A 27997-nucleotide genomic window follows, 5' to 3' on the forward strand; every position below is an offset into this window, starting at 1 on the left:
AATTACAATACATGTTAAATTCCAACATTTGATATAAAAATTATAAAAATGTGTTAAATTCCAACCAAGTTTGGATGTAAAAATATATCAAATACTTGATTACCAGATGAGTTTTAATAAATTCTTAAACACATCTACTAGTTTCAGGTTCAGATGAAGCTCTTCCAGCGTGAGGATCAGTAATGTCCGGGCTCCAGCACCTCAGCCAGGTGCATGGCCACCTCTGTCCAGGGGGAGGTGCTCCGCCCCTGGGGGTATCCTAGGCGCTGGACCTCTATGATGTCCTGTGGCTCAAAGTACCGAGGGGAGGCGATCCTGGAAGGGAAGGCTCTGGGGAACAACGCCCTCTCGATGACATCCAGAGGCAGGTCAGGGGCGGGGTGAGGCGTAGTGTCCCACTTTGAAGTGTACTGAGGCTGCCTGCTGCTGCTGTCCCTCCACACTGTGATGCTGTCCCGGAGGTCCGGCACTCTAGGGGGCCTTTCTGGCTGGATGCCCATGAAGATGGTCCACGGCCTGGAGGGTGAGGCTGGAGGTTGATAGGTGGAGGTGCTCCTGTTCTCTTGAGGGGCTACCGGTTGGTGGTAGTTCAATGGGTGCTTGGCATGTTTTGGGTTAGGACTGTTCTGATCTGGTGAGAGGCACTGGGTGTGGTACCGGCTCACCGAGACTCTAGGGGAGAAATCTTTTAGGAGTGGGAGACCTTTCTTGTTCGCCCACTCTGCCACCTTCACATCAATAAGTGTCTGTAAAGAAAACGGAGAAAATGTGATTAGCTTCTTAGATATGGTAGAAAAATGCTGCAAATGTCGTCCAAGAATACATTTTATAAAGCAAGATTTCATTTAGCTGCGTTTTCTTTAATACAATATTAAAACAAGTGTTTTGACGTATAAATAAATAAATATTTTGCTGATTCTGTCACAGTTTTGGGGGTAAATTAACAAACAAACTAACCTTTTTATTGAGTTTATTCATCTTCGCCATATCCACAAGATCACCGTATAAAGCCTGAACTAGCTTCCTCTCCTGCATTTCTTTCTTCTTATCTTTCTGCCACATGCAGTTCTTCAGGTACCTACACGAAAACAAAGTGTTAAAAAAATCAATCAGTGTCAGAAGTTTAATTTCGGTGTGAATTGTTCTTGCAGCCCGTTACCTTGCTACCTTCCTGCGGCACCAGATGCGGGCCAAATCCAGAGGAGTGTGTCCTTCGTTGTCTCGGGCCGACACATCTGCTCCGGCCTGCAGGAGGATCTCCGTGCAATCCAGGAAGCCTTCGGAGGCGGCCAGGTGCAGCGGGGTCGTCCCTGACTTTGTGGCACTGCAAATAACAGTTAAAATGATTAAAAAAAACTCTCTCCCCTCAGCTTCATCATCATTATCTTCAGTGTCATCATAATCATCATCATTACAATCATTATCCCTTGCAGCAGCTATAAACTTTCACAATCATCTCATTTTAATCTGAATTTTACTTTTGTGGTCTGTTTCTATTCTAAGCTTCTCTTTTAAAATATTTAAGTATATATATCCATAAAAGAAAATAAGCCCCCCCATCCTTACACATTGACGTCGGCCCCCTGCTCCAGCAGGTATCTGAGGCACGAGGAGGTGTTGGGAAAGCTCCGGGTGGACAGGACCATGTGAACAGGCCGACGACCCTGGTGATCGCTGCTGTTGATCCACCCAACCCTGGACCCCACAAGGATCTGAATGGAAGCCAGCTGGCCGTAAAGACAGGCCACGTGGAGAGCTGATAGACCCTGAAAGATGAAACACAAAGACAGGTTTACCCCCCAATATTACTCTCTACTACATATTAGCCCACTTTTATAACCTTCGCTTCAACCTACAAGACCTGAACTCAGCCCTTTTTTGACATTTTGACTTATATCAGGAGAAGCAGAGAGGTAACTAATAACATTAACTGTGACTGTATTTCATGTAGGTGCAGTTAGGCATGCTTTCTGGGCTTTCTGGGCTCTCTGGGACCCTTAAATGGAGTGAAGCCATCATGCATGTATGGGTTTAAGCACACGTGGTAATGTGCTTCTAAAGTTAACTTTTAAGGTACTGGCAATTCTTTTGATTACTTCCATTTTGTGAAAGTGTGTGCTTTTAATGAAAAACACTTTAGAGGTAAAAATCTTGATAAGTCTTTGAAAGGAGTAGTTACAGTTTTTACTTTACAGATTTTGTTTTATCCTTTTAAGTGCATTTTAATTTTCACTTCAAGGTGCTCTTCTTCTCATTGAGTACTTCTGTCATACTTTTATACTCAAATTGTGAATGCTGACATTTTATCAGTGGTGGAATGTAATTAACTACATATTGAGGGAAATATTGAACTTTTTACATGCACATTTATTTGATAAATATTGAACTTTTTACATGCACATTAATTTGATAACTGTAGTTCTTTTTTTTTGCAGATTCAGATTAATAATACAAATAAACTGATGATGTATCATTATTATAAGGTAATTAAATTTAGCTCCACCTTCACCAGCTGCATCAATAATTATCAAACAATAATATACATGATTAATTAATATAGATTATTCAGAAATTAGCATGAGTACTACTTTTGTCCTCATTTTGAAGGCTGGATTTACCATCAGTGTATTTCTACATTGAGGTAAGTTAGTACCACTTTTACTGAAGTAAAAATACTTACTACACAATCTGTATTGGTTCTGCACTATACTGGTTATATCACAGGAGTGGACAGCCATTATAAAATATATATTTCACAGTATTATAATGTAAATGAACCAACCTGTCTGTTCACACTGACATCTAGTTTCTTCTCCGGGTGTCCGACAGCTGGGAACGTGTGTCCGTCCGGAGCTTTCCTGCTAACGTTTAAATGAAACCATATTAAAAAAAAAAAACTGCGGTTGTAAAGGCTATTAGACACAAAGAAAGATTTAAGTTAAACAACTTTACTCCTTTTAAATCTTAAAAAAAAAGGTTATACGCTAAACATTGTCATTAATAAGTAAGTTAGCTACCCCCACATTAGCCACAACACAACAACTAAAGAATGGTGGATTTTCGGTGAGTGAACACATTAATGTAACGTTCAAAATAAACAAACTAAAAGCGCTAAAAAAAAACAACAACAAAGATGTATAAACCCTAAAACAGAAAAATATTTACCAATTTTTTCGCCTCTCACGTCTCCTCTTCTCGGGTTTGTTGACAGGTTCCATGGTTGCTATGGAAACGAGGTAACCCGGTAACCAGGAAACGAACCCTGATTTTACGACAATTCAGTCGAGGACGAAGATGTGTTTATTAATTTTAGGGTATGTATTAATTTTACCCCATATATTATTACATAATGTGAACTGACCTGTATTTTATGGGATGTACGGTCTGCCAGCGTGTTTATATTGCGTGGTATCCTATGGGCTACAGGATTTAACACAATTAATGAGGATATAAACCTTCAGGCTATGCAAGGGAATAATTATGTTTGTTTGAGAATAGGAATATATTTTTTATTTGTCTTGGTTCTGTACTGTAGTCATGATACAGCACACAGCATCTAAAATACAGTTTATTCTGTGTCTATTTTTTATTTTATTTTATTAAATTTAACTGAAAACTGAAATAGTAAGTTGAATTTCAGTTTTAAAGTGTGTTTAAAAGAAGTGAACTTTACCTTATTTTGGTTGAAAATAACCAGAGGTTGCAGACGCTCAAACCAGAAAAGAAAATGTTGAAAATTCTGCAGGGACAGACACTTGATATAAGAAAATTTTTATTCAGCAGTCGTATTGAAAATGTTTCATTGATACAGCCTTCATCGGCATGTAATTCCATCTCTTGAATAAAACTAAAAAAAAGCCCACTTATACAGCTTATTCACTACCATGTGTTACGTTTGAGTCAATGTAATAGCTTATCACAGATACAGGCAGATGAGTGGCTGCAGGCACAGCAGAAATGGATACTTCCACTCTCCCGTGTAGTCCACAGCTCTCCCTTCATACATCTCCGGTGTGTTAGTATTGACAGTGAATTAGGATTGGCAGCTTGCACTAAGCAGATCAATCCTGCCGATGCTGCAGAGGCCTCACAGGATCCGTTTGGTCCATGGCACCCTGGACCTGCCGCCACGTGCAAGGCCCATATGAATGGGAACAGTTATATTCTCCATGTCTCTGTGGAGCTGAGGGGTCGATGGGCTCTTCGGGGGCCTGTCTGATCACTGCTATTGACCACTTGACCCCCGACTGAACTGTGAGCATGTGCACTGCGAAGAACAATGTGTGTCACGGCAGAGATGCTATAGTTTGGCTTTAGCGTCAGTTTACAGTATTTACTTTGAATAAATTAGGCATGTCACAGTCCCTTAAGTCTTTTCTGACTTTGTCATTGTCTTTTGGTTTCAATCTCCTGTGAGATGGTAAATCCTAGACTCTACACTACACAATGTGTACCAAAAACATTTAACCCAAATTAAAATTACATGAAACATGAAACTCTTAACTGTATACATTTGCCATTTGCATGCCCCCAGTTGCTCCCTTTTCTGATGCTTTCCACGGAACATATTAAAATACCAATTTATACCAAAATAAATGTGACAAATGTGAAACAAGAAAACCAACTCAGTGTCCACTTACTACTTTCTTCCAGACTAACATTAAGTGGCTTAAAACTCGGGCAGATTTTGTGCAGTTTTGTGACTTCCCCTTTTATTTTCTGTCTCTCGAAGCTGTCATAGTCCAGTGGAGGGTCAAGGACAGGACACGGACCCTTGGCTCTCTGCTTTGAGCGCCAACCCTCCAGAGCCTTCGCCCTTATCACAACACGACCATGCAGCTACTTCGGTGACACACGTGTGTGTGGGCAGAAAGTGAGTAAACCGTGAGTGTGTGAGTGTATGTGCACGAGTGTGTATACTGTACTTGTGTGTGCATGCGAGGGTATGCGGGTTAAGACCGGCACAGCCCTGCTGCAGCCTCAGCGGCTTCCTTCGACCTCAGTCACATGTCATGGAGGTTGTACGGAGCCTTCGTTGTAGAGCTCTTTCATGTTTGACTTTCAGCACAAGTCCCTGGACGACAACACCCGACGTGACCTCTTTCTTCTGACAGTTGTGTGTGTGTGTGTGTGTGTGTGTGTGTGTGTGTGTGTTTGTGTGTGTTTGATTGTCCATGTACTGTCATATTCAGTCTGAATGAAGAGTGCGTGCTCCCTAAAAGCACCAAAACCTTAAAAGCTTTCTGTCATGTGTATTCTGTCGCTCAATTAGCAAGAAATGTAGATTAGAGCAACTGTTTATGTGAGTGAGAGTTCAAAGATGTTCCTCCATCCTACCCTGAAATGCTCATTGCATTCAGATGAATGAAATCTATGTGTGTGTGTGTGTGTGTGTGTGTGTGTGTGAGCGCAGCGAGTGTGCATGCATGCATTAGCTACCACACATCCAGTTGGTGCAGAGCAGATTATCAACGGGCCGATCAGAGATGTCTAAACCTGCTTAGGGCGAGGGTGAAAATGAGATCATGTTCCAGCAGCCCTCGCGCCGGGCTTCTCCCATTGGTCTGTTACATCAGCCAATCACATGCCATCTGTCTTTATTGGTGGCGCAGTAGAAGTTTTTGCTTGGCTAGCGGCACCAGACCAATTGGCTATCAGGTCTTAGTGCACATAGGATGGAAATGAAGTCTTGCGTGCTCTTTTGGCTATGTATAAAATAGTATCCCTTCACATTGGGTTTCGGATAGTATTGGGGATGACAAGGAAGGAGGGCCGTGCAAAAAAGATCACAGGCCAGAAACAAACCAGATACATTGTCCTCTGAGGCACCCTCAGTTTGTATTTTTGTCAGGATTTCACTTCACTTTACTGTAGGGTTTTTTTTTTGCTGCTCTGTGTGTTTGGAAAATGCCGATTTAAAAAAAACATTGAGCTGCCTTTTTAGAAAAAGAAAACTGAACTAATACGCTGCGTAAAAGTTGTTATCAATAAGTGAGAGTTTCAAGTGAGCAGTGAGCAAGGAAGGGATTGAGAAAACAAACAGAGGCAGAAAAGATTAAGTGAGAATGAAGAGAAGAAAGACAAAACAGAGAGAAGGAGACGATGAGGCAAGTGAACACACAGCCTCAATATGCCTTCATATTTGATGAGCACTAAGATGATGGTGCATGCTCTGCTGCGACAGCACACACTGTACTTTGTTGATCTTCATTGTGATGTACAGTGCTATGAAAAAGAATTTCCCCCTAGGGACAATAAAGTCCAACTAACTAACTAAATGATCTACCTTACAAGGACCCTGTGCCCCTGAGGCTTCTGAACTCTGCTTGTGTAAGTGCCCTGATGCCCTCACTTTCCTCCTTCTCCCTCCTCTGGTCCTCCTCCCTCTTTTGCTTCCCCATCTTTTTTGCCTTTTACTCTATCCCTTAGCTCCTCCTTCTTCCCCTCTTTTTTTCCCCCTCGTCCTCCCCTCTCTCTCTCTCTCTCTCTCTCTCTCTCTCTCTCTCTCTCTCTCTCTCTCCCTCGCTCTCTCCCTGTGCCTCATGCTCAGCCAGGCGGCAGCGCGCTAATGCACCATGGCACATTCTGCAGCTCCAAGTCACAATGCGACCAGGCTTTGCGCAGTGACCGCACGGCGACCTCCCTCAGTATCGCTGCACACAGGCACTGTGCTGTACCAGGGCCTGTACAGGGCGAGGATGGAGGCAATGGGTGTGTGTGGGGGGGGTGGGGTGGGGGGGGTGAATGGAGGATGACGGAGAGAAGAGGAGGAGGAGAAGAAGAAGCAGGGTTCTGCCACTGACAGGTATGATCAGATCCAATGATAGTGAGATAAATGGATTGCGAGTACAGCACCCTGAGTCCCCCATCTAAAGACATTTCTGAGACACGTGCGTGCGTATGTGTGCAGTTTGTAGCATGTGGATCACGCCACATGACGAATGCCTCTGTGAGCAGATTATTCAGTGAGTCATGTATGTGGTTTCTGTTATGGCAGAAAGCAAATATTTTTGCACTTGTCGATGACACAACAGCTGAGCCACTGCTGCCGCTGGACATTGAGATTCTCTCAACAATGATTGAAAGCGTTACTCCGTCAATGATCGTTGAGGGAGGGAGGAAAGGAAGTGGTTATCCTGGCTGTTTCTCTTGCTGCTGCAGGGGGTTCATATCCTCTTTTTTTTAATGTCTAATCTCCTTTCTCCGTGTCTGGCCATTCTCCTCCATCCCTGAGGTCTCAACAGACACCCCGTCATCACACCTTCACATGATCCCGAGCTTTTTTCCACGTCCCTCGGACACGTTCTTCTCGATCCTCACAGTTCAGCAGAAATAACCAGAGGGAAGGAGAGAGAGATAAAAGCAATGAGATAGTGAGAAAAAGGAGAGAGGGAGGCCTTAAGGTCAATGCTACAAAGGAAGATAGATATGATGTGTGTATATAGTTTGTCCATTCATTGGAGGAGATAGTAAAGCTCAGTCTCGCTTGTGGCAGACCTGTCCTGTTTTATTTATGTGTAGGTCGTGATTACTCTCAAGAAGGCAGCACGTCTCTCCTCCATCAAACCTGAGGGGGGACTCTGTCCATCTGTTGGGTGTCACATCCTTCAAGCCGGCTTGCCATAGGCTGTACACCTTGACATCAAACTCCACTCTACTTAGACTCATTTCCCACTAATTTTTAACAGTTGTTGGAATAAAACAGATGCTCTGGATTCATTGTGGTAGAGATACTCTGTTAACGAGTGAAAGGCATTATAGTAATATAGTTACATGCTCAGCAGCTATGAACCAAATTACTACCTCCAGATCTAAAGGATTAATCTTATGAATGTCACACATCGGTAAACCAGTAGGCTCTGAGGCGACCGGCGACATCTGTAAATATAAAAAAAAAGCTCTTCTGAAGTTACAAAAAAAGAAGAATTCTTATTTTCAGGTCATTATAAACGAATTAAAGCATGGTTATGTGTATTATATTCCATTTCTGCCCATAGATCCCCCTAAATCTTACACTGGACCTTTAAGACAATAAAAACTATCTATGAAGCCAACAGCAAACATCAGAAAGTAACCAATATTTTGTATAATAGCAAAGGGGTTTTTATAACAATCAATTAAGTCTTAAATTGTAAATTTAAATAATTTGTTAATAAATGGATCTTGGACCAGATGCTCTGCAGCAGCTTTTCCAGGAGGTCAGGGGTCAAATGGCCCATTGGAGCGGTCTACTTAATAAACAAAAGAACTAAAAAGACAAAGCTGGAAGAGGATAAACAGCTGTCAGAGAGACTGTCATCTCGAAGTAAGTTATCATTATAGCTCAAACTAAAGCATTAGTAAAGGATTTACTGACATTAACAAAGTAATGAGTTACATCTTATACTTTACATCCGCACTTTCCTAATTTACAACCTGCATTAAAGTTAGATTAATATCTTTAAAAGGTAGCTGAAAGTCATCAGGTCATCTAATGTGATACACCACACAAATACACACTTTCTTTGTAAGTGTATAGAAGAGAGGTGACAGGAGAAGAGAGGACTGGAGTATGCTGGGGACGTTGTAATCACAGTATACAGTATGTATAAGACCATCTAAGCGCCTCCATTTTGAGTTTTAAGCATGGAATATGTAATGAGACCATTGTGAGCTTCTGCAACATTCACCAATAAACCCATTTCCATGTGAGAATCTTATAAACAAACTTTCTTTATTCTTATTTAAAATATCTTCAGAGCTTCAGTGACTTAGAAAAAGCACTTTTGAGTGAATATTTCCTTCTTTCCTCCCTTGAACCTCATGGACTTTGTCGCAACCTCAGAGTTTACAGGTTCAGCTGTGTGAACTCACACTCTGGTTGTGTGTAAAGCTGCGAAGATCAACCGTTCAGCAACACCATTAACAAGGTCAAATTTGGTTGAATTTATTTATTTATGTTCTTTTTCCAACGCCTTTCTGTCAGGAGATTGCAGTGATCTCTGCTTTGCACTATTAACCTGCACATGAACATAAAGCTTTGAGAGATGAACTAAAACGCAACCACTGCGACACACGCTAATGCTGCATGAGAGTGCAGTTACATTTATATCATATATGCGTTGCATGTGTGTGTGATTGCTTTCCTTTACATGCAATTGTGTTGCCACTGACACTGTGACCCTTTCTAACATGGCGGTCTCTCCTCCTCTATCCAGGTCACAGAGCATTGGCTCATCCTGGTTCATCAGCAGGGCAGAGCTCCACAAAACCCATTGTCCCTGTGACACGCATCCTGATTATATTTATAAAATGTGGTGTTGGTAGAGATAACACGACATAAAAATGCAAATGCCATTGGGACAGCGATACCACAACAGCTTCGGGACAGTCAGCCACTTTATAATGTGTACACACTGTGCCTCGACAAACATGATACGACAGGAAGTGAAAAGCACACACATACACACTGGCCCGCACCCAGTGTAAATGGTATTTTTTGCCTGAGGTTTTTTTATCTATTCAATTAAAGTGCTTGTATTTTGCTCATTTTGTTAAGCCATGGAGCTGGAATGAGGCCAAAATCAACACAATAAGCAGGGGAGCGGGGTGGAGGGATTTATCTTTCAAACAGATGGATGGATAGACAGCTGATCTGATGATCTCCTCCAGAAAAACTGACAGTTACTAAACTCTCCGGAGGCGTACAGCAGCCACAATCACCTAATTACCACCTTAAATAATTCAGCATTGTAGGAGCAACATGCAGAAACATTGAAATCCATTTGGACCAACACGACTAAAAGGATGTAGCCTCATACCTTGTGTATGACATGTTGATCTCTGTATTATTGATGCTGAGTGTTTTATCAAGCTCTACTGACACTGAAATAGACCTAAACTTAACCCCAAAGACTTTTCAAAATTCACACGTAAATCAGAACGCAAGACATTATTTGAATAATTTTATTTAAATAATTGCCTGTACTTTATTACAATAATCCCATATAAATACCATCAATAATCAGTAAGATGTGTGTGTATACAGTTGTTGGGGGTAAAATTAGTCGCGAAAAATAATTTAACTGTATTGATTTGTTTATGTTACATCCTGATGTAAAACTAATTAGGTTCAGAGTATTTTAAAAAGTACTTTATTGTAAATGTTCTTGGTGTTAGGTGAAAACGTTGTCATTAAAACCTTTACTTTTTAGGGATAAAGAATTTATCCTTGTTGCAGCTTGACAGCGAGCATTTGTGACATTATCAGGCTGATTATGAAAAGGGTTCATAAGTTCAAGAGGTTGGCGAAGAATTCCCCTCACAGCAGATGTTAAAAATCCCTAGTGTTGAAGTAAAATGGCTTTTAAAGATCCAGGCTGCAAAACAACAAGGACACAAAGTTCAAACAAAGTTCTCCCATTTAAAAACAAAAGTCAAAAAGTCAAATGAAGTACCCAAAGAATGTAAAGCATGATGCAATTCAAATGATCAACCCACTGTGCCTCTGCTGGGTGTAAATACAGAGCTTTCAGTGCTCCATTTGACTCAAATTGCTGCAGCTGAAAGGTTTATTTTGTGATTGTTTTGTCTGGTGAGTCAGATCCTTTCACTTTTCTATTACCTGGAAGTGGCCACACCAAAAGCCTTTGACAGATCACTAAAAATGTTCCTGCAGTCAATCTTCACTCGAGCTTCACTGCCTCAGCTAAAATATACTAAAAAGACCAGTGTGTACGATTCATTGGCATCTAGTGGCGAAGCTGCAGATTGCAACTAACTGAACACCGCTCACGTCTGTATTTAACAACCTGGGAATGGGAATGGGCTGAGCAATAGCAATAATGAGCAATAATTCCAATATTCACTCACCTTGTAGCTCCGTTTGATCTCCACCATCCCCTGAGGGAAATATTTAGCTCTTTAGCTGCTAAATACTCCACCATGTTCACCAGCTAGTCGCTCTGTCTGCCGTTTAGTGCTGGGCAGGGTAGTGTAAAGGGAGTTTTAGAGCTTTTTTGCTGTAAACGGTAGCGAAAAACAAAGTTGTGGGCCATGAAATAAAAACAATAAGTTAAAAGTGCTTCTTGGAGGTGAGGGGAACTGCTGAGTTGGGTGATTATTATCTGTGGGTTGGCATCTCACATAAAAATATTGATGCTATCAGCTCAGTGAAAAAGAGTTGTAACATACTTTTTCAGAGTCTCATTTGTTATTTCCCCCTTTTATATACTATACATCTGTGGGTGTGTGTGTCTGTCGGCTTCGTGTGTGTGTGATCCTCACCTCCCCTGGCATCCCCCGCAGTGCCGACACTAGGGTCTACCACCCTTCCCGTCCCGCTCCTCTTACCGGGGGTCTCGACATCAGCAGGGCACAGAGCAGCGGATTTTGATCCCGTCTGGCATGTTTGGGCTCCCTCTGCATTTTCAGTCAAGTCTGCATACAGACACCCACTGCGCTATGTGTATAATGCTCTTACAGCATGTGTGTGTATGAGTACTTGTATCCGTGACAATGCCAGATGTGTTCTTCTTCTTTTTAACACATCCACACAGCTCCATGTTTTCCTGTTGTCACACACATACTGTAGGATATACATTAAGGTCAGCTGCAACATGTGGTGTTTGGCCATATGGTTCAGATATACTGTCAGATGTACTGTTTGTCACTAGATGTGTGTGTGTGTGTGTGTGTTTATTATATTTAATGTACTCTCTTATATGATCTTATTTAATCTAATTTGAAAATGTGTGGATGCTCTCATGTGTTCACATCTGTCTGTCTTCATTGAGTGTTGACGTTCGAGTGTGTAGGCCTTCATGTGTTTAATATGTGTACATACACCCTCAGGGAAAGAGCTATGACCCATAAAGAGAGGCCGTGAGCATGCTCAATGTGGCCTCTCATCCGGTGAGGATATCTGCAGATGCTTGACCCGGGGTCGCCCTCACAATTGTGATCGAAGTGTGAAAGAAAGTCTGGGCATGAGAGAAATCAGGGTTGAATCACACCCCCGACCAGAGTCTGGCTCCTCTGGTTCTCAGGTGTCCTCTCACCTCAGATAATGCTAATGTGCAGAGAAGAGAACACATTTGAAAGGATCCTCTGAGGCTGTTTTCATAAAGCCAAAGGACAAAGAAGAAGTCAAAGGGTACCATTGTTCTCTCTCTTCTCTATCATCTCAAATACCAGTGGTTTAAACTTTTAAAAAGCAATGTTAAATTCCCTTGAGAGCATTCAGAGGTACAGTAGAGTGTAGCTGGAAACAACTCCACAGATGAAATATAAATACGTACACAGAAAATGGAGTTTAGTGCCATAGTGTGAGAGACAGCAGAGTTTACTTCAGGTGAAGAAAAAGGACTTGTTTAATGGTGGGGTTTTTTTGTTTTTTTTACACATGTAAATACACCCAACAGTGATGTCACGATGTACTGACACACGTCTGCTCTCGAATCGGTCTTGCTGTAATTCAGCTGCATCCTGCCGTACAATGCAACTGGGCGTTATTTGAAAAAAAAGTCACCACAATAACCAAGAAGAAAAGATCAATATAATACATGTTTGTATTTGTGTAACTTTGAAGTAGTTGCAGTCCTTGAAAGTGTACCGCTAACGGTGGAAAAAGGTTGAACACAATCACTGAGAACTATTTTCCACCCAAAGTTCCACCTACTCATCTAACTAATTGTGTAATATTTGGAAAGAGTTTCTCTTGAGATTTCTGAGATAAACCTTTTGAAGCTTTGAGCACCACAAACTGCACATCATTAAACATATTTAAATATATTTAATATATATCCTCAGACCTCTCTTCAGACTGTTAGATCACACTCTTTGTAGGAGGGTTGATCTATTGTATTAATTCAACCTATTTTGGATTTTGACCCTCACTTATAATGATGATAATGCAGACGTTTGCTTTCTTACAGTTTTATACAGTTCATTTTCAATACACACAAACTACAGTTATCTAAAGCAGTGGTTCTTAACCTGGTTGCCAAATGATTGTGGAGAATAAAATAAAATAACTGTGGCATATATTAATATTATATAATATTGTAGCAAGCAGTGCGGACTGAGCGACAGGAAGCAGCTCTTAGCGATCATCCCTTTAATGACCTTTAACACGGGACAAGAACTCATAAACAATATATACTATAGGCTATGTACTCTCTCCAATATGAGCATGTATTTATATCTATTATTGTGGGGGTTTTTTTGGAGGGGGAATTTAAAGCAGTGAATCTTCTTTACACGTTCCCTCTATTTGTAGTTTTTCTGCTTGTGACTTAATGGATAATTTAACATTTTCTGGCCACTAAAATGATTCTGATAAAATAAGAGGAAATAAATCACTCCACCACCATGACGCCATCGCGTTAGAACTGGTATGTTAAATGTTGTTGCTGCTGTGAACTGAGTTCCTATCAATAACAGCTCTGTTTGCACACATTCAGATAATCTGTTTGTCCGCCCAGATGTTAGTTCCTCATCTTCTTCATTGTCTACCTGCTCCCCTGCAGGTGCCTCTACCCTTCAACAGCTGCTGAGAAACTACATGCTTTTATATCACTGCGATGGTGCTCTCAGGCAGTGAGAGGAAATGACATCTCACCTCACCCACACATCCAACATCACAGGCTTTTAAAAACCTCCCCGGTCCTTCCCTCAGCCGTGTCCTCACCAATATTACACCGCGAGCCTAAGAGCAGTGCTCCCTGCTCTGCTCTGACCTAATGGGCTGTGAAGCAACGAAGGGAGGGAGGTAGGTAGGGGAGGCTGACTATCTCTCACCTCTATGTGCCTATTTCCTCCTCTGCAAGTCTGTCTTTCCCTATTTTTGGTTTGATTTCTGTAGTTTGTGCTCTGAAAACAAAAACGTTTATTCCTTTTAGTGCTAGATCTGGGATTTAGCTACCCCTAGTCTCATTATTGTCACTGGTCTAAATATAAAAACCTGCAAACCAAGTTCATAAGAAGATGGTCATTTCAGAGCTCAAGAGCTTTGGGGGACAAATCCTCCATGGCAGTTGATGCAGGGGGCAAAAGATTTCAAAATTACTGCACTGCAGCAGGTTTCAATCAAATACAAGATTCACACACACAGACAGACACTGGAGTGGAGGAAAATGTTTGCAGCTCAGATATCCAGCTGTTTGCACACTTGAAGAGCTCAAAATCAAACTGGGATCAGCCTGAGGGTGATGGTGGGAGAGAGCTGAGGAGAGTTAGTGAGAGAGAAAGAATGAAAGCAACAGAAAAGGTTGGGAAATTTATAAAGACAAGGGCGTAAAGACGGAAATCTGTTCAATAACCCTGTTTCATTCATCCACTTGTTATTTTTGTTCCTGTTCTACGCTGGGTTCCCCCCATTGACATCATGAGAATGACTTGATGATTCCACACAATGTCTGAACTGAAACTAGACCAAACTGGCAAGATTGTTTGATGATGGATTGACGACTGATGAATCAAAACCAGAACCTCTGGACTCCAGAGTTGAAAAAATGTAGTCACATCAATGAAAAGGCACACACTGTGCGTTCGACGGAAGGAAAAAGGATGTGGCATAGACCTCAATTTCAGTCAAGAGTTTGGGGTTCTTTTTTGGTAATGTCACTTGGATCAGTCGTCATCTTGGCCACAGTTGGGTGTCATTCCAGCAGTACACTTTTCTACGCTATTAATGGTTATATTGGTTAGTTTTTGTATATTTTCTTTAGAAGTAATTTCTTCTTTAATTACTAACGGTTCCAAAATCTTGACTTGCTGTCCGAGCTGTGGAACTCCCTACCTGTGGGATCTCAGGCAGTATCCTTTAAATCCTTTAAATCTCTTAAGACTCAAAAGTTAAAGACAGGGTAGGCAGGTTTTGTCGTTATTGGGCAAAAGATCCAGTGGTCTGAGAGAAAACTAGACTTCTGCACCTCCTGTCTCTCTTTTCAGGCTTTTGTAAATCTAGCCCCTGACAGGAGACTTTGGCCAATCACAGGTAATCTCAGAGAGAGGGTGTTCTATTAGCTGTTTTTACAGGGCAACCAACTCCTTCTGCTGGTTTGGTAGGAGGGGCTTAGAAGAGCATATGAGGCAGCAGAGAGAGAGAGGGGGGAGGTTTTCCATAGGTTTTGTCTACTAAAGCTTTAATGTGATCTTATGCAGCTCTGCCACGTTGCTGCTATAGATTTCACTGGCACCACTGGCATCTGACATAAACCAGTCCAGTCTGGTACTCTGTGATGGACTGGGTGTGCAGTCAGAAATGACAGCTGTAGCCTACATCACTGTCATAAGTTTGAGGAGTTGACCTTGCACAACCAGAATCCATAAAATGGTGGACAAGAGCACGAGATGCGGGGAGAAACCCTTAAGTGGCCTTAAGAATTGAACTGCATTCATAGGAGGCAGCATCTCCCCTCTGTGTTTTCAGCTGGCTAGGCAGAGTGGCAAAGATAGCATCATTAGACCACTCAGCTCAGCCAAAGACATCACGAAAGAGAGCTCATGATGGATGATAGTGGGACTGAAAGCTCAGGCTCAGGGACGTTTGCCCGCAAGACACAAAACAGCAGCACCTCGGGGGCCGGTCCAGCGTGGTGGTCAGAGTTCGAGGACGGTAGCTGGCCAAAGGAGCCCTCTCACATTGGCTTGATTGGTGAGACATCTGGGCTAAAATGAGCTGACAGCCCTTGATGCATTTGCTGCCTGGCACATAAGCGATCTGAAAACGTGGAGCTATTTTTGCTGATGTTAATTTGCTCCGTGTTAGGGCCCCGGTTCACAGCTCGGTCAGCCTTCCCTGATACTATATTCCCGTTTGTTTCAGTAAAGGTTCTCCCGTCACATCGCATTTAGGTCGAGATGCCTGTGAACTGTGAATGCACTGCGCGCAGGGACCCGGCCACGCTGAGGCTTCTGGGTCCTAGAGTCTGACGCATTCAGGGAAGTTCTCCCCATGCTGAGGGACTTGTAAATAATTTCTAAGTTTTGCCTGTATGATGAGGTTTCTGAATGAAGAGTAGAAATAATGAAGGTAATTTTTAAAAAATCCTTTAATTTTCTTACTCTTTATTGTGTGCCTTTGAAGGGAAATTTAAATAAATCATCTTTTTAAATCGACTCCACTCGACTAAATAGCCTCTAAAAATGTTAAATTTTTTAGCAATTAATAAAATATTAACAAACTGTAACATGCAATGAAATATATGACTGTGACTTTGAATTTTTTGTCATTCTTTCAAAGCAAATGTAGTATTTATTTGTTATACAGCTTATTTATAAATGTCATTTTCTGAAATCAAAGATACATAAAAAAGCAATTATAACCTAACACATGATCATATTAATGAAAAATAGACTTAAAAAAAATGTCATTCTTCAACTAAATAAACATACAAAAAATTGTAATAGTGTCAGTACAAATGAATATATTTGTAAGAGTAAAAAGTACCTGATTTGTGCAGTTGTATCCACCAACCAGCAGCAGACTGTCTGTGTGTCTTCGAGGAAAAAGCAGCAGTGTCTCCTGTCTTTATACCAATCCCTCCTCAGTGGGCAATCTGATCCCGTCATTCTCCTTCTTGTTAACTCTGATTTCATGAATAATTCATCACACAATCAGAACCACAAATGCGCACGCTAATTGGTGCCTTTTTTTTATTATCATCATTATTATTGTTATTATTCCCATCTCCGGTGCGTACGATTAAACATGAAATTAAATTAATGTGATGGTGAGAAAAATATTTTTCTAATAGCCCTGCATTAACCCTCTTGTTAATTTGAAAACAGATTTAGGGAAATTAATTTTAAATTTGAGCACAGTTTGTGAGGGGAAGAAAAAACCCCAGCCAATTTAAGTATTAATTTGTGTAACAGCTCAATTTGTTTGCCAGTGGAGATATGCAAATATTTCTTTTCAAACTAGCTGAGGGGAGAAGAGATTTAACAGAGGGTAAAATGAAACATTAAAAAGTAGTGAAAACAAATTCTGATTTGTGCTGCTCTGTTTAAGAAAAAACGTTGCATTAGGCATGTAGCAAACTTGTTTTTTTATCCCCTCTATAGTACTAAATCTAATGTCTATTAGTCATTATTTTTATTAAATTGGCATTCCAGTAGTTGCCACATACACATTATCCCTTGTGTGTGTGTGTGTGTGTGTGTGTGTGTGTGTGTGTGTGTGTGTGTGTGTGTGTGTGTGTGTGTGTGGAGTGAGTGTGTGTGTTCCCCTTTAAAACAGCCAGAAGGTGAGTGTGTGTTCTACAGTGAAGCGGTTAAACGGAGGTTAACATGTGTTGAGGCGGAATACAAACATAATTAGGCCGCATTAAGTTCATGACTGAGTACATTTATTTCCTGAATGTATTTTCCTCTTTCTTGTAGATTTCTCTGATGTCATTGGTGCGCAGGGTTTAAATCGAGGTCAAGGTTGTTAAAATACAAAATACACTCTGAAGGTACATATAAAATTGATGTAACAACAGATACTATGATATGCTAAAGGCCCACTGGTTTACTTTTTCCTTATGCTTGCGCAGGTAAACTACAAACTAGTTTCTTATGTTTCATTCATGCTGGCTCTTTTTTTACAATAAATAAATAAATTGTGCTGTGCTGTTGTAGTATCATCTAAATGCAAATCTAATAGTTATTACATTTCAAACAGAACTTATCTAGTTGACAAGAGTATTGTATGTGTGAATAATTAATGTAAACTCAAAGGGCCACCTATTTTTGTAGCTATGAACGGCAAAAAATAGTATTAATAAGTAACAGGTATTAATATCAGTTATTGGGTTTTACATTTCCCCAAATATGTTAAATTCTAGAGTAGAATTACTCAATTTTAGAGAATATTCTATAATAGAATTGTTTAAAATTCTAGAGTGTATACTTGTATTCTAGAGTATTCTGGAGAGTATTCTATGATAGAATAGAGTATTTCAAAATAGAACTGTCTGGACTATTCTATTGTATTCTAGAATGTTCAAGGAGTATTCTAGAATGGAATTGTTTAACCTCCAGAGTATTCTACAATGGAATTCCTCAATTGGAGAGGGTATTTGAGAATAGTGTTGTCCAATATGATATTCTGTTAAAGAAAGTATTCTAGAATCAACTATTTAAGTGTCCAGAGTATTCAAGAACATAATTGACTGAAATTCTATTCTATTCTAGAGTATTCTTACTATATAACAAATTCATTCAATGCGTTCCTTGACCTTTGGTATATACAGGTACTCTAAATCAATTGGTCTAAATTGCTGTGGTTCTTTAATGTACTGTGTTGTACATCAGTTTACAGAGGCCACCTCTGTAAACCGCGTCCCCTCAGGAACAGGTGAATAAGATGTGGCCTGATGTGTTGGAAAAACACCCTTAATATTCCAGGTCTGTGAGAGGATTGAGGTCCGAGACCTGTAGTGCTCCTGAAAAGCGGGCATCACTGCTCTCCAGTTTGCATCACAACGCATTAAAATGCACCTGCAGCAATAAAAAAAAAGCCCTCTCTCTCTCTCTTCATCTGTCAGGCAACATTGGTAGCAGCAGCCAGTTGCCATGGCAACACAAGCAGATGTTGAGGGGTTTCTCCTGTGTGATGAGATGTGAACTGTTGACCTCTGCCTTTAAAAAAAAGAGAAATGGCAGTAATGGATATGGATTTATGAGTGTATGGGCTGTAGCTACATTGCCTCTAACGCAGCTTGGCACACCATATGCCACTGTATGCATTTTTTATGATGTAGGCCTACTTACTTGCAGGGGTTGAACGATTCACTTCGCTCATGGGCTCTGGGGCTTTGCAGCAATACACACACATACTTTATGTTGACACTATAGATCACAGACTGTACCTTTACCTCTGTATATATGTGATGACATAGGCACTGGTGTATCTTTTGTAAGCAACAGGTTCTACAACCAAGAAAAAACTGAATCTAGACAAGAATTGTTATACTGAAAAGAAAATACTGCAGCTCAGGCTAACATATGAATGAAATAACCTTCTACATGTGACTCAAACACACAGCTGAACCAACTCTAGACCTAATTTGACAGACTAGGATGCATATATGCATTAATGGCTTCAGGCAAAAAGTGAGTCACAGCAATGCCACAATAAGCACTAGGGCCTACCCCTGCATGCCTTCCACAGGCTACAACATGCAGGCTGCAGGCTTTGACACTTTACATACACAAAGACATACTTGACCGGCGGTTCTTACAAGACATTCTTGTTTTGTTTAGCATTTATGTTGATGTCTTTGCAGCAAACAAACATTGTATTCTGTCATGTAGGACATGAGCACTTGTTGAGAGGTATTGTTAAAACTGGCCTCAGGCTGCACTGTAATAAACAACTGATTTGAAGAAAACAAACATTTTTATTTACTTAAACCAGGATGGTCTATTAATGTTGAAATATATTTTTGCTCTGATGGAATTGGCAGCATCATTGTAAGAGTCACTATTTTATTTATTTATTATTTTTATTAACAAACAGCAAAGATCACGGACTTTGTACTACCAAATGTAGTCTGAGTTTTTCTTCACTTTCCAACGTTGCTCCATGCAACTAATGGACGTGTCTTTGTGCCCATTTAATTAGCTGTATAAAATTCAAATGGCTTAAACTGAGCCAAAGCAAGTTGCTACATTTTTTATAATGCTGCATTTATGTGGTTGGAGGTCGAATTGGTGTGCGGACAGAGGGAGACCCATCATCCTGGCCACTGAGCCAATTATTTCCTCCCACCCATCGACCTCACCGGCGGAGAAAAGCATTAAATACAGGACAGGCCATGTACTTTTCAATTTAAACTTGGAGGTTCATTGATTTGTTTTTAAATTCTTTGAGCTCACGTAGAGGAGCAAGGACATAAATAACAAAAGGCATACTGAAGCAGTGATATACGCAATACAGGCTTCTTTTTTCTTCATGAGGTCACCTTACTAGAAGTGTTAAATATGACTTTTATTTTGCCTTTCTGACAGCGGCCATGTAAATGTCCAAATGGGAATGATTCAAAATGAGACTGTGTTTATTTGAAAAAAAGTGGCATTGACTCAAAAACCGTTGGTGCCATTTATGTCATTTAAAGTGGAAGATAACTGATGATCTCTGGTTTACACTGTCTGTAGAATACAAAGTGAGTCGTGCATTGTATGTATTACCAAGTAATTAGAGGATCAACAGAGTAATAGAAACATCCTAACAATAAATGAATAATAAACCTCTTAATAAGGACTAAGGTCACTGTTTTGCCCACAGAACAGCTGCAAGCCTACTTGGAATGCTGTAATTCAAGTCATGAACTGTGTGTAGTTGGACATTGGACCTTTCTTCTACAAGAAAAGCCTCCTGGTGTATGAGGATAAAGAAAATTGGTGTCATATTCTGTTGCTTTCCAAGAAGGGTGATGACTGTGACTGCTGAGGCCATGGAAGATGTTTATTCTATTCATGATCCGATCCTGTTTATGTATAGCAGCATGTATTATGGCCTGATAGTCTTGGACTATAGTAACAACACGAGGAAAATAAGGGCCGCTGTAAAATGGCTCCATACTGTGTTATGACCACGCAGAGCTGACCTGAAGGCATCCTTTGTCTCTCTGCAGAGGTAACCCAGGTCTTGATGTGGGATAAAATGACGACAAACAACTCATCAGATCATGCTTCATTATTCTCAATGCTTCAGGTTTTTGCTACGTAGCGAAGGTTGTGTTTGAGGTTGTGGATCCTTGTGGCCTTGAAGTTGTTTCCAGATAGCTCATAACACACGGTTTTGATACTGAGACCCAGAGGTGGTAGGGCACTGCTGTAGTTAATCTTGTGAGGACAGTTCATTGACTGTATTTGAGTCTGTGAGCTTTTGATTGTTGAATCATGAAGTTAGTTTGGCATTGGTCTTGCTCTGCAAAAAAATCCTGGCCTTATAAAGTAATTTTCAATCGTCAAAAACTCTTGTTTTTCTGCCCGATCAATAAGATTATTTCAACATTTTCTAGAAATGTGTGTCAGTAGCTCGAAGCAAGACAGAATAAAGCAAGTTGCTGCACTAGAATCAAGAGAAGTTTGTTGTTTTACCCCTGATTTATTTCTCCAGACAGCATGCAGGCTGCAAACATTGTCTCGCAAATGTGTGCATACACATACATACACACAGCTGACCTAAACAGATAAAAAAAATAGTCCTTTGAAGATTGACTTCATTATACATACACACAATCAATCTTTAATCTGCTCCTCACCTCCATCCAGAGCTGTGACTCCCGCTCCCTGCCGGCACATCAAACTTTCATAAGGGTAATCGAGATAAACCTGAAATGGAACAACTGCTCCTTCTGTATAATCCCAGAGGAAAGGTGAGAGAAAACGTTTTTAAGTTGTTACAAGGTGCCAGACGGCTCTCTGAATTAGCCCTTCCACCCAAATGTGCAACCTGGACGGCAGTCGAATGGTATCGAGCGTAAGTGTTTTCCAATAGAATATTCTACGGGTGCCAGAGGGAGCGGCTAGTGTGTGTGTGTGTGTGTGTGTGTGTGTGTGTGTGTGTGTGTTTCCTGATGTTTGGGGTTAAATGTATCCTGCACAAACTTGAACATTTTGTACTAAAACATTGTGGGAAATTATTTTTGGGTTTTTTTTTTATATCAAGAGATTAAGAAAGTAAGTAGTTTAGATGAGGTAAAAAAATCTCTTGTTCTGTTGCGGCAGTTGACATAAGTATGTGTGTGTGTGTGTGTGTGTGTGTGTGTGTGTGTGTGTGTGTGTGTGTGTGTGTGTGTTGTGTGTGTGCGTGAGTGTGCATAATAAGTCTGTGCAGTCATGTAATTCCCTGCTAGTCTGTTATACGAATCTTTTTTTCTCTCAGTCTTATATAATGTAGCTTAGATAAGGTGAACGGGTCATTCAAGGATCTGCTGGATTAGGCTCCCTGTGTACGTGTGTGTTTGAATGTGTGTGTGTGTGTGTGTGTGTGTGTGTGTTGGTTCAGAACAAGGGCAGAAAGGAAAATTACATAGACAAAATATCCGAGTGTGATGCAAATACACCGAAATAAACATTACCCAAGGGCGGACGTTCATGCATGCATGCATCTGTACAGTGTATACATCTGCATATATTAAATAATGAGCAAAACACAGAGTACTAGTGTACAGATGGGATTCTGTGTTCACCACTAGGGAGTGCTCATCTTCTGTGAACTTTTGACCCCTGCTTTTGGGCATTCAGACAATATCACATCAGCTATTACGTGATCTAGCTTTGATTAATTAGGTGAATGTGATGGTACACACTGACTCTGTGACCCTCAAAATGAGGCTAAAACCCACGCAGGACGATTAAAGGGGCAAAACAAACAGGGTGGGTGAAGTGATGCAGATTGACAAACTATGAAACAGAGGAGAAAGAGAGAAAAGAGAGATCGGATTGTGGGAGGAGAAGGAAGAGAGGAGCTGACAGCAGTGGTTATAGATGCAAGTGCGTTTTGCTCGATGCAGTTTGACATTCAAAGACATGTTGCTCTGACTGGATTAAAATACACAGAAGCTTTCTGTTACTCACAGCTGACCGTCGATCTGTACATCCATCCTGTCCTGTGCTGGATCGATCTTTGCCTCTTTTATCTCTCTCTACCATGAAGGGATTACTGACGGGCCTCAGTTTGAAGTGAATGAAAGTCAGTCACATGACTGCAAACCGACTACACGGAAGCCAAATCAGAATCAAATCACCCATAAGAGATGACCACAAAAACATACAAAGCGAAACAAAGGGACAGAAAACGACTTTAAATCAACATATTTTGATTCTCTTTTTAAAGTATCACAATAGGAAAGTTTGGTGGAAGCGGCAAAATTCGAAAGAAATAGTTTTCATCGCTCGCTTGAGGTGGTTTTTGCTATTTTCAAATACTCTTAGAGGGAGATGGAAACACTTTCTCTTAATAATTTCTAATTGTAGTGCACATTTAACTCACATGACTGTTTCCGCTCTTCATCGTTCCCATGGCTCTACAATACATCCATGATCACTTCACACAGATCTGACGTAACCTTCCTCACAGGCATAAAAAACCCCCCAGAAATGTCATGTTTCCATCATTTTTTCTGCGTTGTTTTTCATTTGAGGTTCGACTTGCGCTCTTTTTATTACGACATTGTGTTGCGCCCTCTTCTTCTAGTTTTTGGCGCCACCTACTGTTTCTTATCTCTTTCAGTCGGGGTGTCTTGCTCCTTTATGCGAGGGGTTGGGGGGCCTTTTACATGTCTGTGCCCGGAGACCCGTCGTCTTACGATCCAGCCATGCTTTCTACCCCATATTCTTCTCAGTCAGGCCAAAGTCACATCTTGAATTTCCTCTTCCTCCTCCTGTTGCACTCTTTTGGCGTCTGCCACCATGAGCTGATCAGAGGACGCTCACTTCTGACCAGAAATGTTCATCATCCCCTCGTCTTGTATCCTGACCTTCAGCTGAACTCAGCCTCACAGCTCCAAGGAAGCCACTGAGACAGAGAAGCAAAATGTCAAAGATTGGGTGAAAAAGCAGCAGGTTCAACTTTTTCACATCTTTTGCTGAACTGAAGTACTTTTCTAATGTCTTGAACTTGTCTTGCACCTCTTGGTCTTCTTCTCCTCAGGGCAAAAAATATTTCAAAAGTATTTCAGATCTAATTTTCCCTATTATGTTTATACATTTTCAGCATCGGTCAAGGCTCATGAAGATGTTCCTCTTTGCACCAAATGTCAAGATGGTGTTTAAGGCCAGCTCATTCCAGTCCAAGTGCAACTAAAAATATGTGTAGGACATTCCAGATGAGAGGTTCTGCCTTTTGCACGTAGTAAAAAATACAATATTTTATTTATGCTGCAAGATACACAGCATGTCGCTTTCATTGTCAAATGCCCTCCTCAGATATCGCACTGAATAAATAAAATCTATATGAGTATTTTTTTCATATATGAGTTTCAATAGGACCTTGAAAAAAAAGTGGATTACAGACCTGAAAAATGATTCTCTGTAGAGGCATCATAATTCATTCAGCCATAAGAGGAAAGCTAAACACATTAAAGATCAAATACAGTGAGCCTGTCGTATATACAGAGTTAAATGTGGTGTGTGAAATTGCTTTAGATACAGTACGGGCAGAAATGTTACTGTAGAGGTTTTAAAACTTTAAAAAATAAATGAGAAATACATCACCCAAATCTTTCATCGTCCACACAACACACGTGGTCACTTCAAATATGTGTTAAAAAGATGAAATTAAAAAGACAATTTTTTGCAACTCCGTCCTCAGATTCAACCTGTGGATTTTATGATCTTTCAAATGTTAGTTTGAGTGTACATTTCACTCCGCTCATTTAGCTTCTTTACTGTGTGCCATGCTGGATATGAATACCGTGAGTTTGATTTGCAACACGTTCTGACAGCTGCTTGCACAGGACTCCATCAGCCAATCATCTCAAGCACCGCCAGCCTCTCAGCCAATAGTACGGCATTTGGCCCTGGGGGGGGTGTGTCTCATTAGCTAGATTCCAGGACCTGGCTGTGGCCCACTGGACGCACTCAGCTGGAAGGGATACAGTCCAGAGGGGGATTTCTTTATCTGCAGCATCGTCTCCTCTTCCTCGCTCTCTCTCTCTCTCTCGTCCTCCCCTCCCTTTTTAGGAAAGGAGGGGACAGGCGAGAAAGTAAAACACATAGAGAAACACAAAACTGTATTTATTTCTCTTGTTATTTGTTGAAAATCTTCAACACTCTGTTATCTGAAATGGCAGATTTCCTCATTTCACACATGAGCAGGCGATGCTACTTTCAAGATCGGCTGAAGTTTAAGTGTCTGTCCTCGCAGACATCTGGACGCCTCTTTACCCCTGCTGGAACATTTTGTGCTTTTGTTGCCCTCCCTTGTGCTATTTTGGGTACAGACTAAATAAATGCTTTTTGGGGATAAATTCATCTTTTTATCCTCCAAAAAACTTCAGGTAATTTTGCCTCATAATGTATTTCTGTAATGAGGCCCTTAACGCTTTGCCACCACTATTCACAATTCACAAATCAATAGTCAATGCTTGTTTCACGATTGGCGGTAGCTGTCTGTTCTCGCAGCCATGTGGCCACCTCTTTACCCCAGAAGGAACATTTTGTACTTTTTGTGGCCCTCCTGCGCTACAACTATTTTGGGTACGGACTCCAGAGGGCCTGTGTGGGATCATGGCTGGTTTATGTAACTGGTCAGAGCGGGGCTATCTAATTCTGAAAGGCTAACGTTATCTAAATGTAGGCCCTGGGAGGTAGCTGAGATGGGGAAGGGTGGGGGTCAGATCTGGAACTCCTCATGGTCCATCAGGTTCAATATAAATCCTTGCCCTCAAGGGACCAGCGTTGACCTTTACAGCCACGATCATGCTACCTGTCCACCAAGCTGGTCTCCACTTTGGCCTGTGCCAGCTACTCCCTGAGTGGTGACATCTGCAGAAACGGAATAAAGTTAACATCGCTAAATATTTTAGGAATTTTGAATAATATGCACAGAGAAAACAAAGAGCTGCTAACTAATGGCTTTATTATTGGTTAATGGATAATTTACTAATGATATATGATCAGTTAAGAAGCTAAGAAATCCTCCTCCAGCACGACACTTGTTCTTTCTTTATTAGCTAACACTTTAATTAATCAGGAAGTCCCCTCAAATGGACTGTTGGATCACATCTGAACCAAAATCCATTTATTAACAACTTATTTACATGAATTTATAAAGTCCATTTGAGGGGGGCTTCCTGATTAGTTAAAGAGATAGCTAAAAAGACAAAGCAAGCGTCATACTGGAGAAGGATTTTCCACAACCTGGCAGCCCAAAGGTTGTTGTTATTGTTGTCTTATAAACCCCTTGTAACAGAAAGTGGTAACAACAAATTAATTTTAAATAGCTTAGTAACAATGGAGTATGTTGTCTAATGTAAATAACCATAAAAGAAAAATAATTTTCAAATTGAACTACAAAGAAATAAACAGTTTAATTAAAAGCGAGATACACTTTGATTGGTTTTTACTCACATACGAGAAAACAAGATTTTTACAATGAATCCTTAAATACAGTGATAAGTAAATGCGTATTTTAATAACAGATCCATTTTTAAATACTGACTTCTAGGTATTCTTTCCTCACAAAAGCTATGTGTTTTATTTATAATGAAACCCATCGGGTTTTTTTTCCACTCGCACAATCCAAACGCACAATCAGAACATGATTTATCATAAACTAGCACCAGACTGCCATGCTAATTACGGTGAGTCAGAAATAAACCTGGAGTATTAAAGGCACTTGAATATTAATGGAGGTGTTAAAGCGGAATCACATTTATTTCCCTCCTGGGTCAAGTACTGAAAAGAAAAAACATTGTTTGAAAGACCATTATTCAAATGAGAGTGCACAGACCTTAATAGAAATCATCCCAACCATTAACTTCTGTTTTAACACAGCCCAGTAATTTTGTTTCCAACATTTGTAGACATGATTGACGGTGCTGTTCCTGCCTATTGTAGAGCATGTAAATGTGGCCTCATCCATATTTCCCAAAAAGCCTCATTCAGGACCTTAAAAGGCTCCAAATAAAGATAAATTAGGGTTACCGTGTTGCCTTAATCTGAACTAATGCCAGCTAAAACCGAAATGAGTGCCCACGAGTGGTTTCATCATTTACTGTTTGCACCATTCAGCATGACGATGCCGATATGGAGCAAGGATTCACCTTTGAACTCACAGATATAGCGGTGATTTTTGTTTCCTGAATGGCCTTGAATGGAAAGAAGAAAGAGTGTGATGGTTGTTGGGATCAAAGGTCACTAAAAAAAAATGATTTTACATGTTTGTACTTTTAAAATCCTCACGCCTAAACCTCTCTGGTGTTGGTGTTAATCAACCTTTAGACCATAATTCTGTCGAGGTTAAGAAATGTGTTTTTATGAAATAGACAACACAACTCGATGTTATGCACCCACATATCCTGTAACTTCTTCTTCTACTTCATTGAAGCTAGAAAATGCCGACACCAAGTAAAAAACTCAAACATTAAGACACTGTGTATTTTTAGGGTGCTTACATGAAATGAAAAGCGAGACCTATACTATATTATGAATGACTAATACATCATTTAAAGCGATACACATTTACTGGGTAGATTGATGCCACGCTTATGTCTGTGTGTTCGCTAAATATGACGCTACCGCTAGCAGCCAGAGCTTCATATTTAGCACAAATATGAGAGTGGCATTGGTTTTCTTATATCTATCTATCTATCTATCTATCTATCTATCTATCTATCTATCTATCTATCTATCGCTGTGTAAAAATGCATTTTATAATGATGAAAAAGTTTTTGTCTTGTGGTGTTCCAGAGATCTAAACTTTAAACAGCCTAAAACCATTTAACTAAACCACTAATAACCATGTCTTTGAATTCTCCAGAAAACCACCAGGCACTCTGTAATCAATCCAAGCTTATAATCAATAAATCGAGTGCTGTGATAGGCCTACTATAAATGAGATATGTGGTGATAAATCTAAGGATTTAAAAACTCAGAAAGGACGTTGCTTATGACATATTATGGCTGAGTTTGTGGTGGATACCTGATATATTTAAAACATTATGCTCAAATGTATGAAAATGATGTCTGCATCAACTGCAATTTCGCAAACTTTTTTTTTTCTCTCCTTAATTTTTCCCCAGACGCTTTGAAAACAGTCACACCCCGCAGAGATGATCAAAGAAGCAGGGATCCATCTTGACACAACACCCTCTCATCTAGCCTCTAAAGGCAGCTCACATTGAATGGACAGATTAAAAAAACATTGCTGCCACGTTAGATACAGACCAGCACTCACACTTAGCCTGATGATTGCACACGAGTGTTTTTGGCTGTTGCATCTGGCTCCGCGGATGATGGAAGTTGTTGTACGTATCCACCCGCATTTTTCCTGGCTGTCAAAAATTGCATTCTG

General features: G+C 40.5%; 1 protein-coding gene and 1 long non-coding RNA gene across 3 annotated transcripts; one reads left to right on the plus strand and one right to left on the minus strand.

Moving 5' to 3' along the window:
* Positions 1-94: 94 nt before the first annotated feature.
* Positions 95-3254, minus strand: ankrd53 (ankyrin repeat domain 53). Of its 2 annotated transcripts, none has more exons than XM_051428626.1 (6): positions 3166-3254; positions 2783-2861; positions 1567-1766; positions 1160-1324; positions 958-1078; positions 95-746 (listed from the first exon to the last, which is right to left on the minus strand). In XM_051428626.1, the coding sequence occupies exons 1-6, from the start codon at positions 3216-3218 to the stop codon at positions 177-179; spliced, it is 1188 nt and encodes a 395-aa protein (XP_051284586.1). In that variant the 5' UTR covers positions 3219-3254; the 3' UTR covers positions 95-176. The 2 variants fall into 2 exon arrangements, with proteins under 2 accessions (XP_051284586.1, XP_051284587.1); XM_051428627.1 differs by having other exon boundaries at positions 2783-2858; positions 3166-3246.
* Positions 3210-27993, plus strand: LOC127379254 (uncharacterized). Its single transcript, XR_007888279.1, has 3 exons — positions 3210-3314; positions 4733-4873; positions 27726-27993. It is a non-coding gene; the product is annotated as an uncharacterized LOC127379254 (long non-coding RNA).
* The last annotated feature ends 4 nt before the right edge of the window (positions 27994-27997 follow it).

The sequence above is a fragment of the Dicentrarchus labrax genome, unplaced genomic scaffold (assembly GCF_905237075.1).
Source record: "Dicentrarchus labrax unplaced genomic scaffold, dlabrax2021, whole genome shotgun sequence".
In the NCBI taxonomy this organism is placed as follows: Eukaryota; Metazoa; Chordata; class Actinopteri; family Moronidae; genus Dicentrarchus; species Dicentrarchus labrax.

Bases quoted from the DNA above. Each gene is read 5' to 3' on its own strand.
- ankrd53 (XM_051428626.1), bottom strand. From the start codon at position 3,218: ATGGAACCTGTCAACAAACCCGAGAAGAGGAGACGTGAGAGGCGAAAA. The intron at 2,862-3,165 runs GTAAATATTTTT...TTTAAACGTTAG, and splicing joins CGTGAGAGGCGAAAAAATTG to CAGGAAAGCTCCGGACGGAC. The intron at 747-957 runs GTTAGTTTGTTT...TTTTCTTTACAG, and splicing joins TGAATAAACTCAATAAAAAG to ACACTTATTGATGTGAAGGT.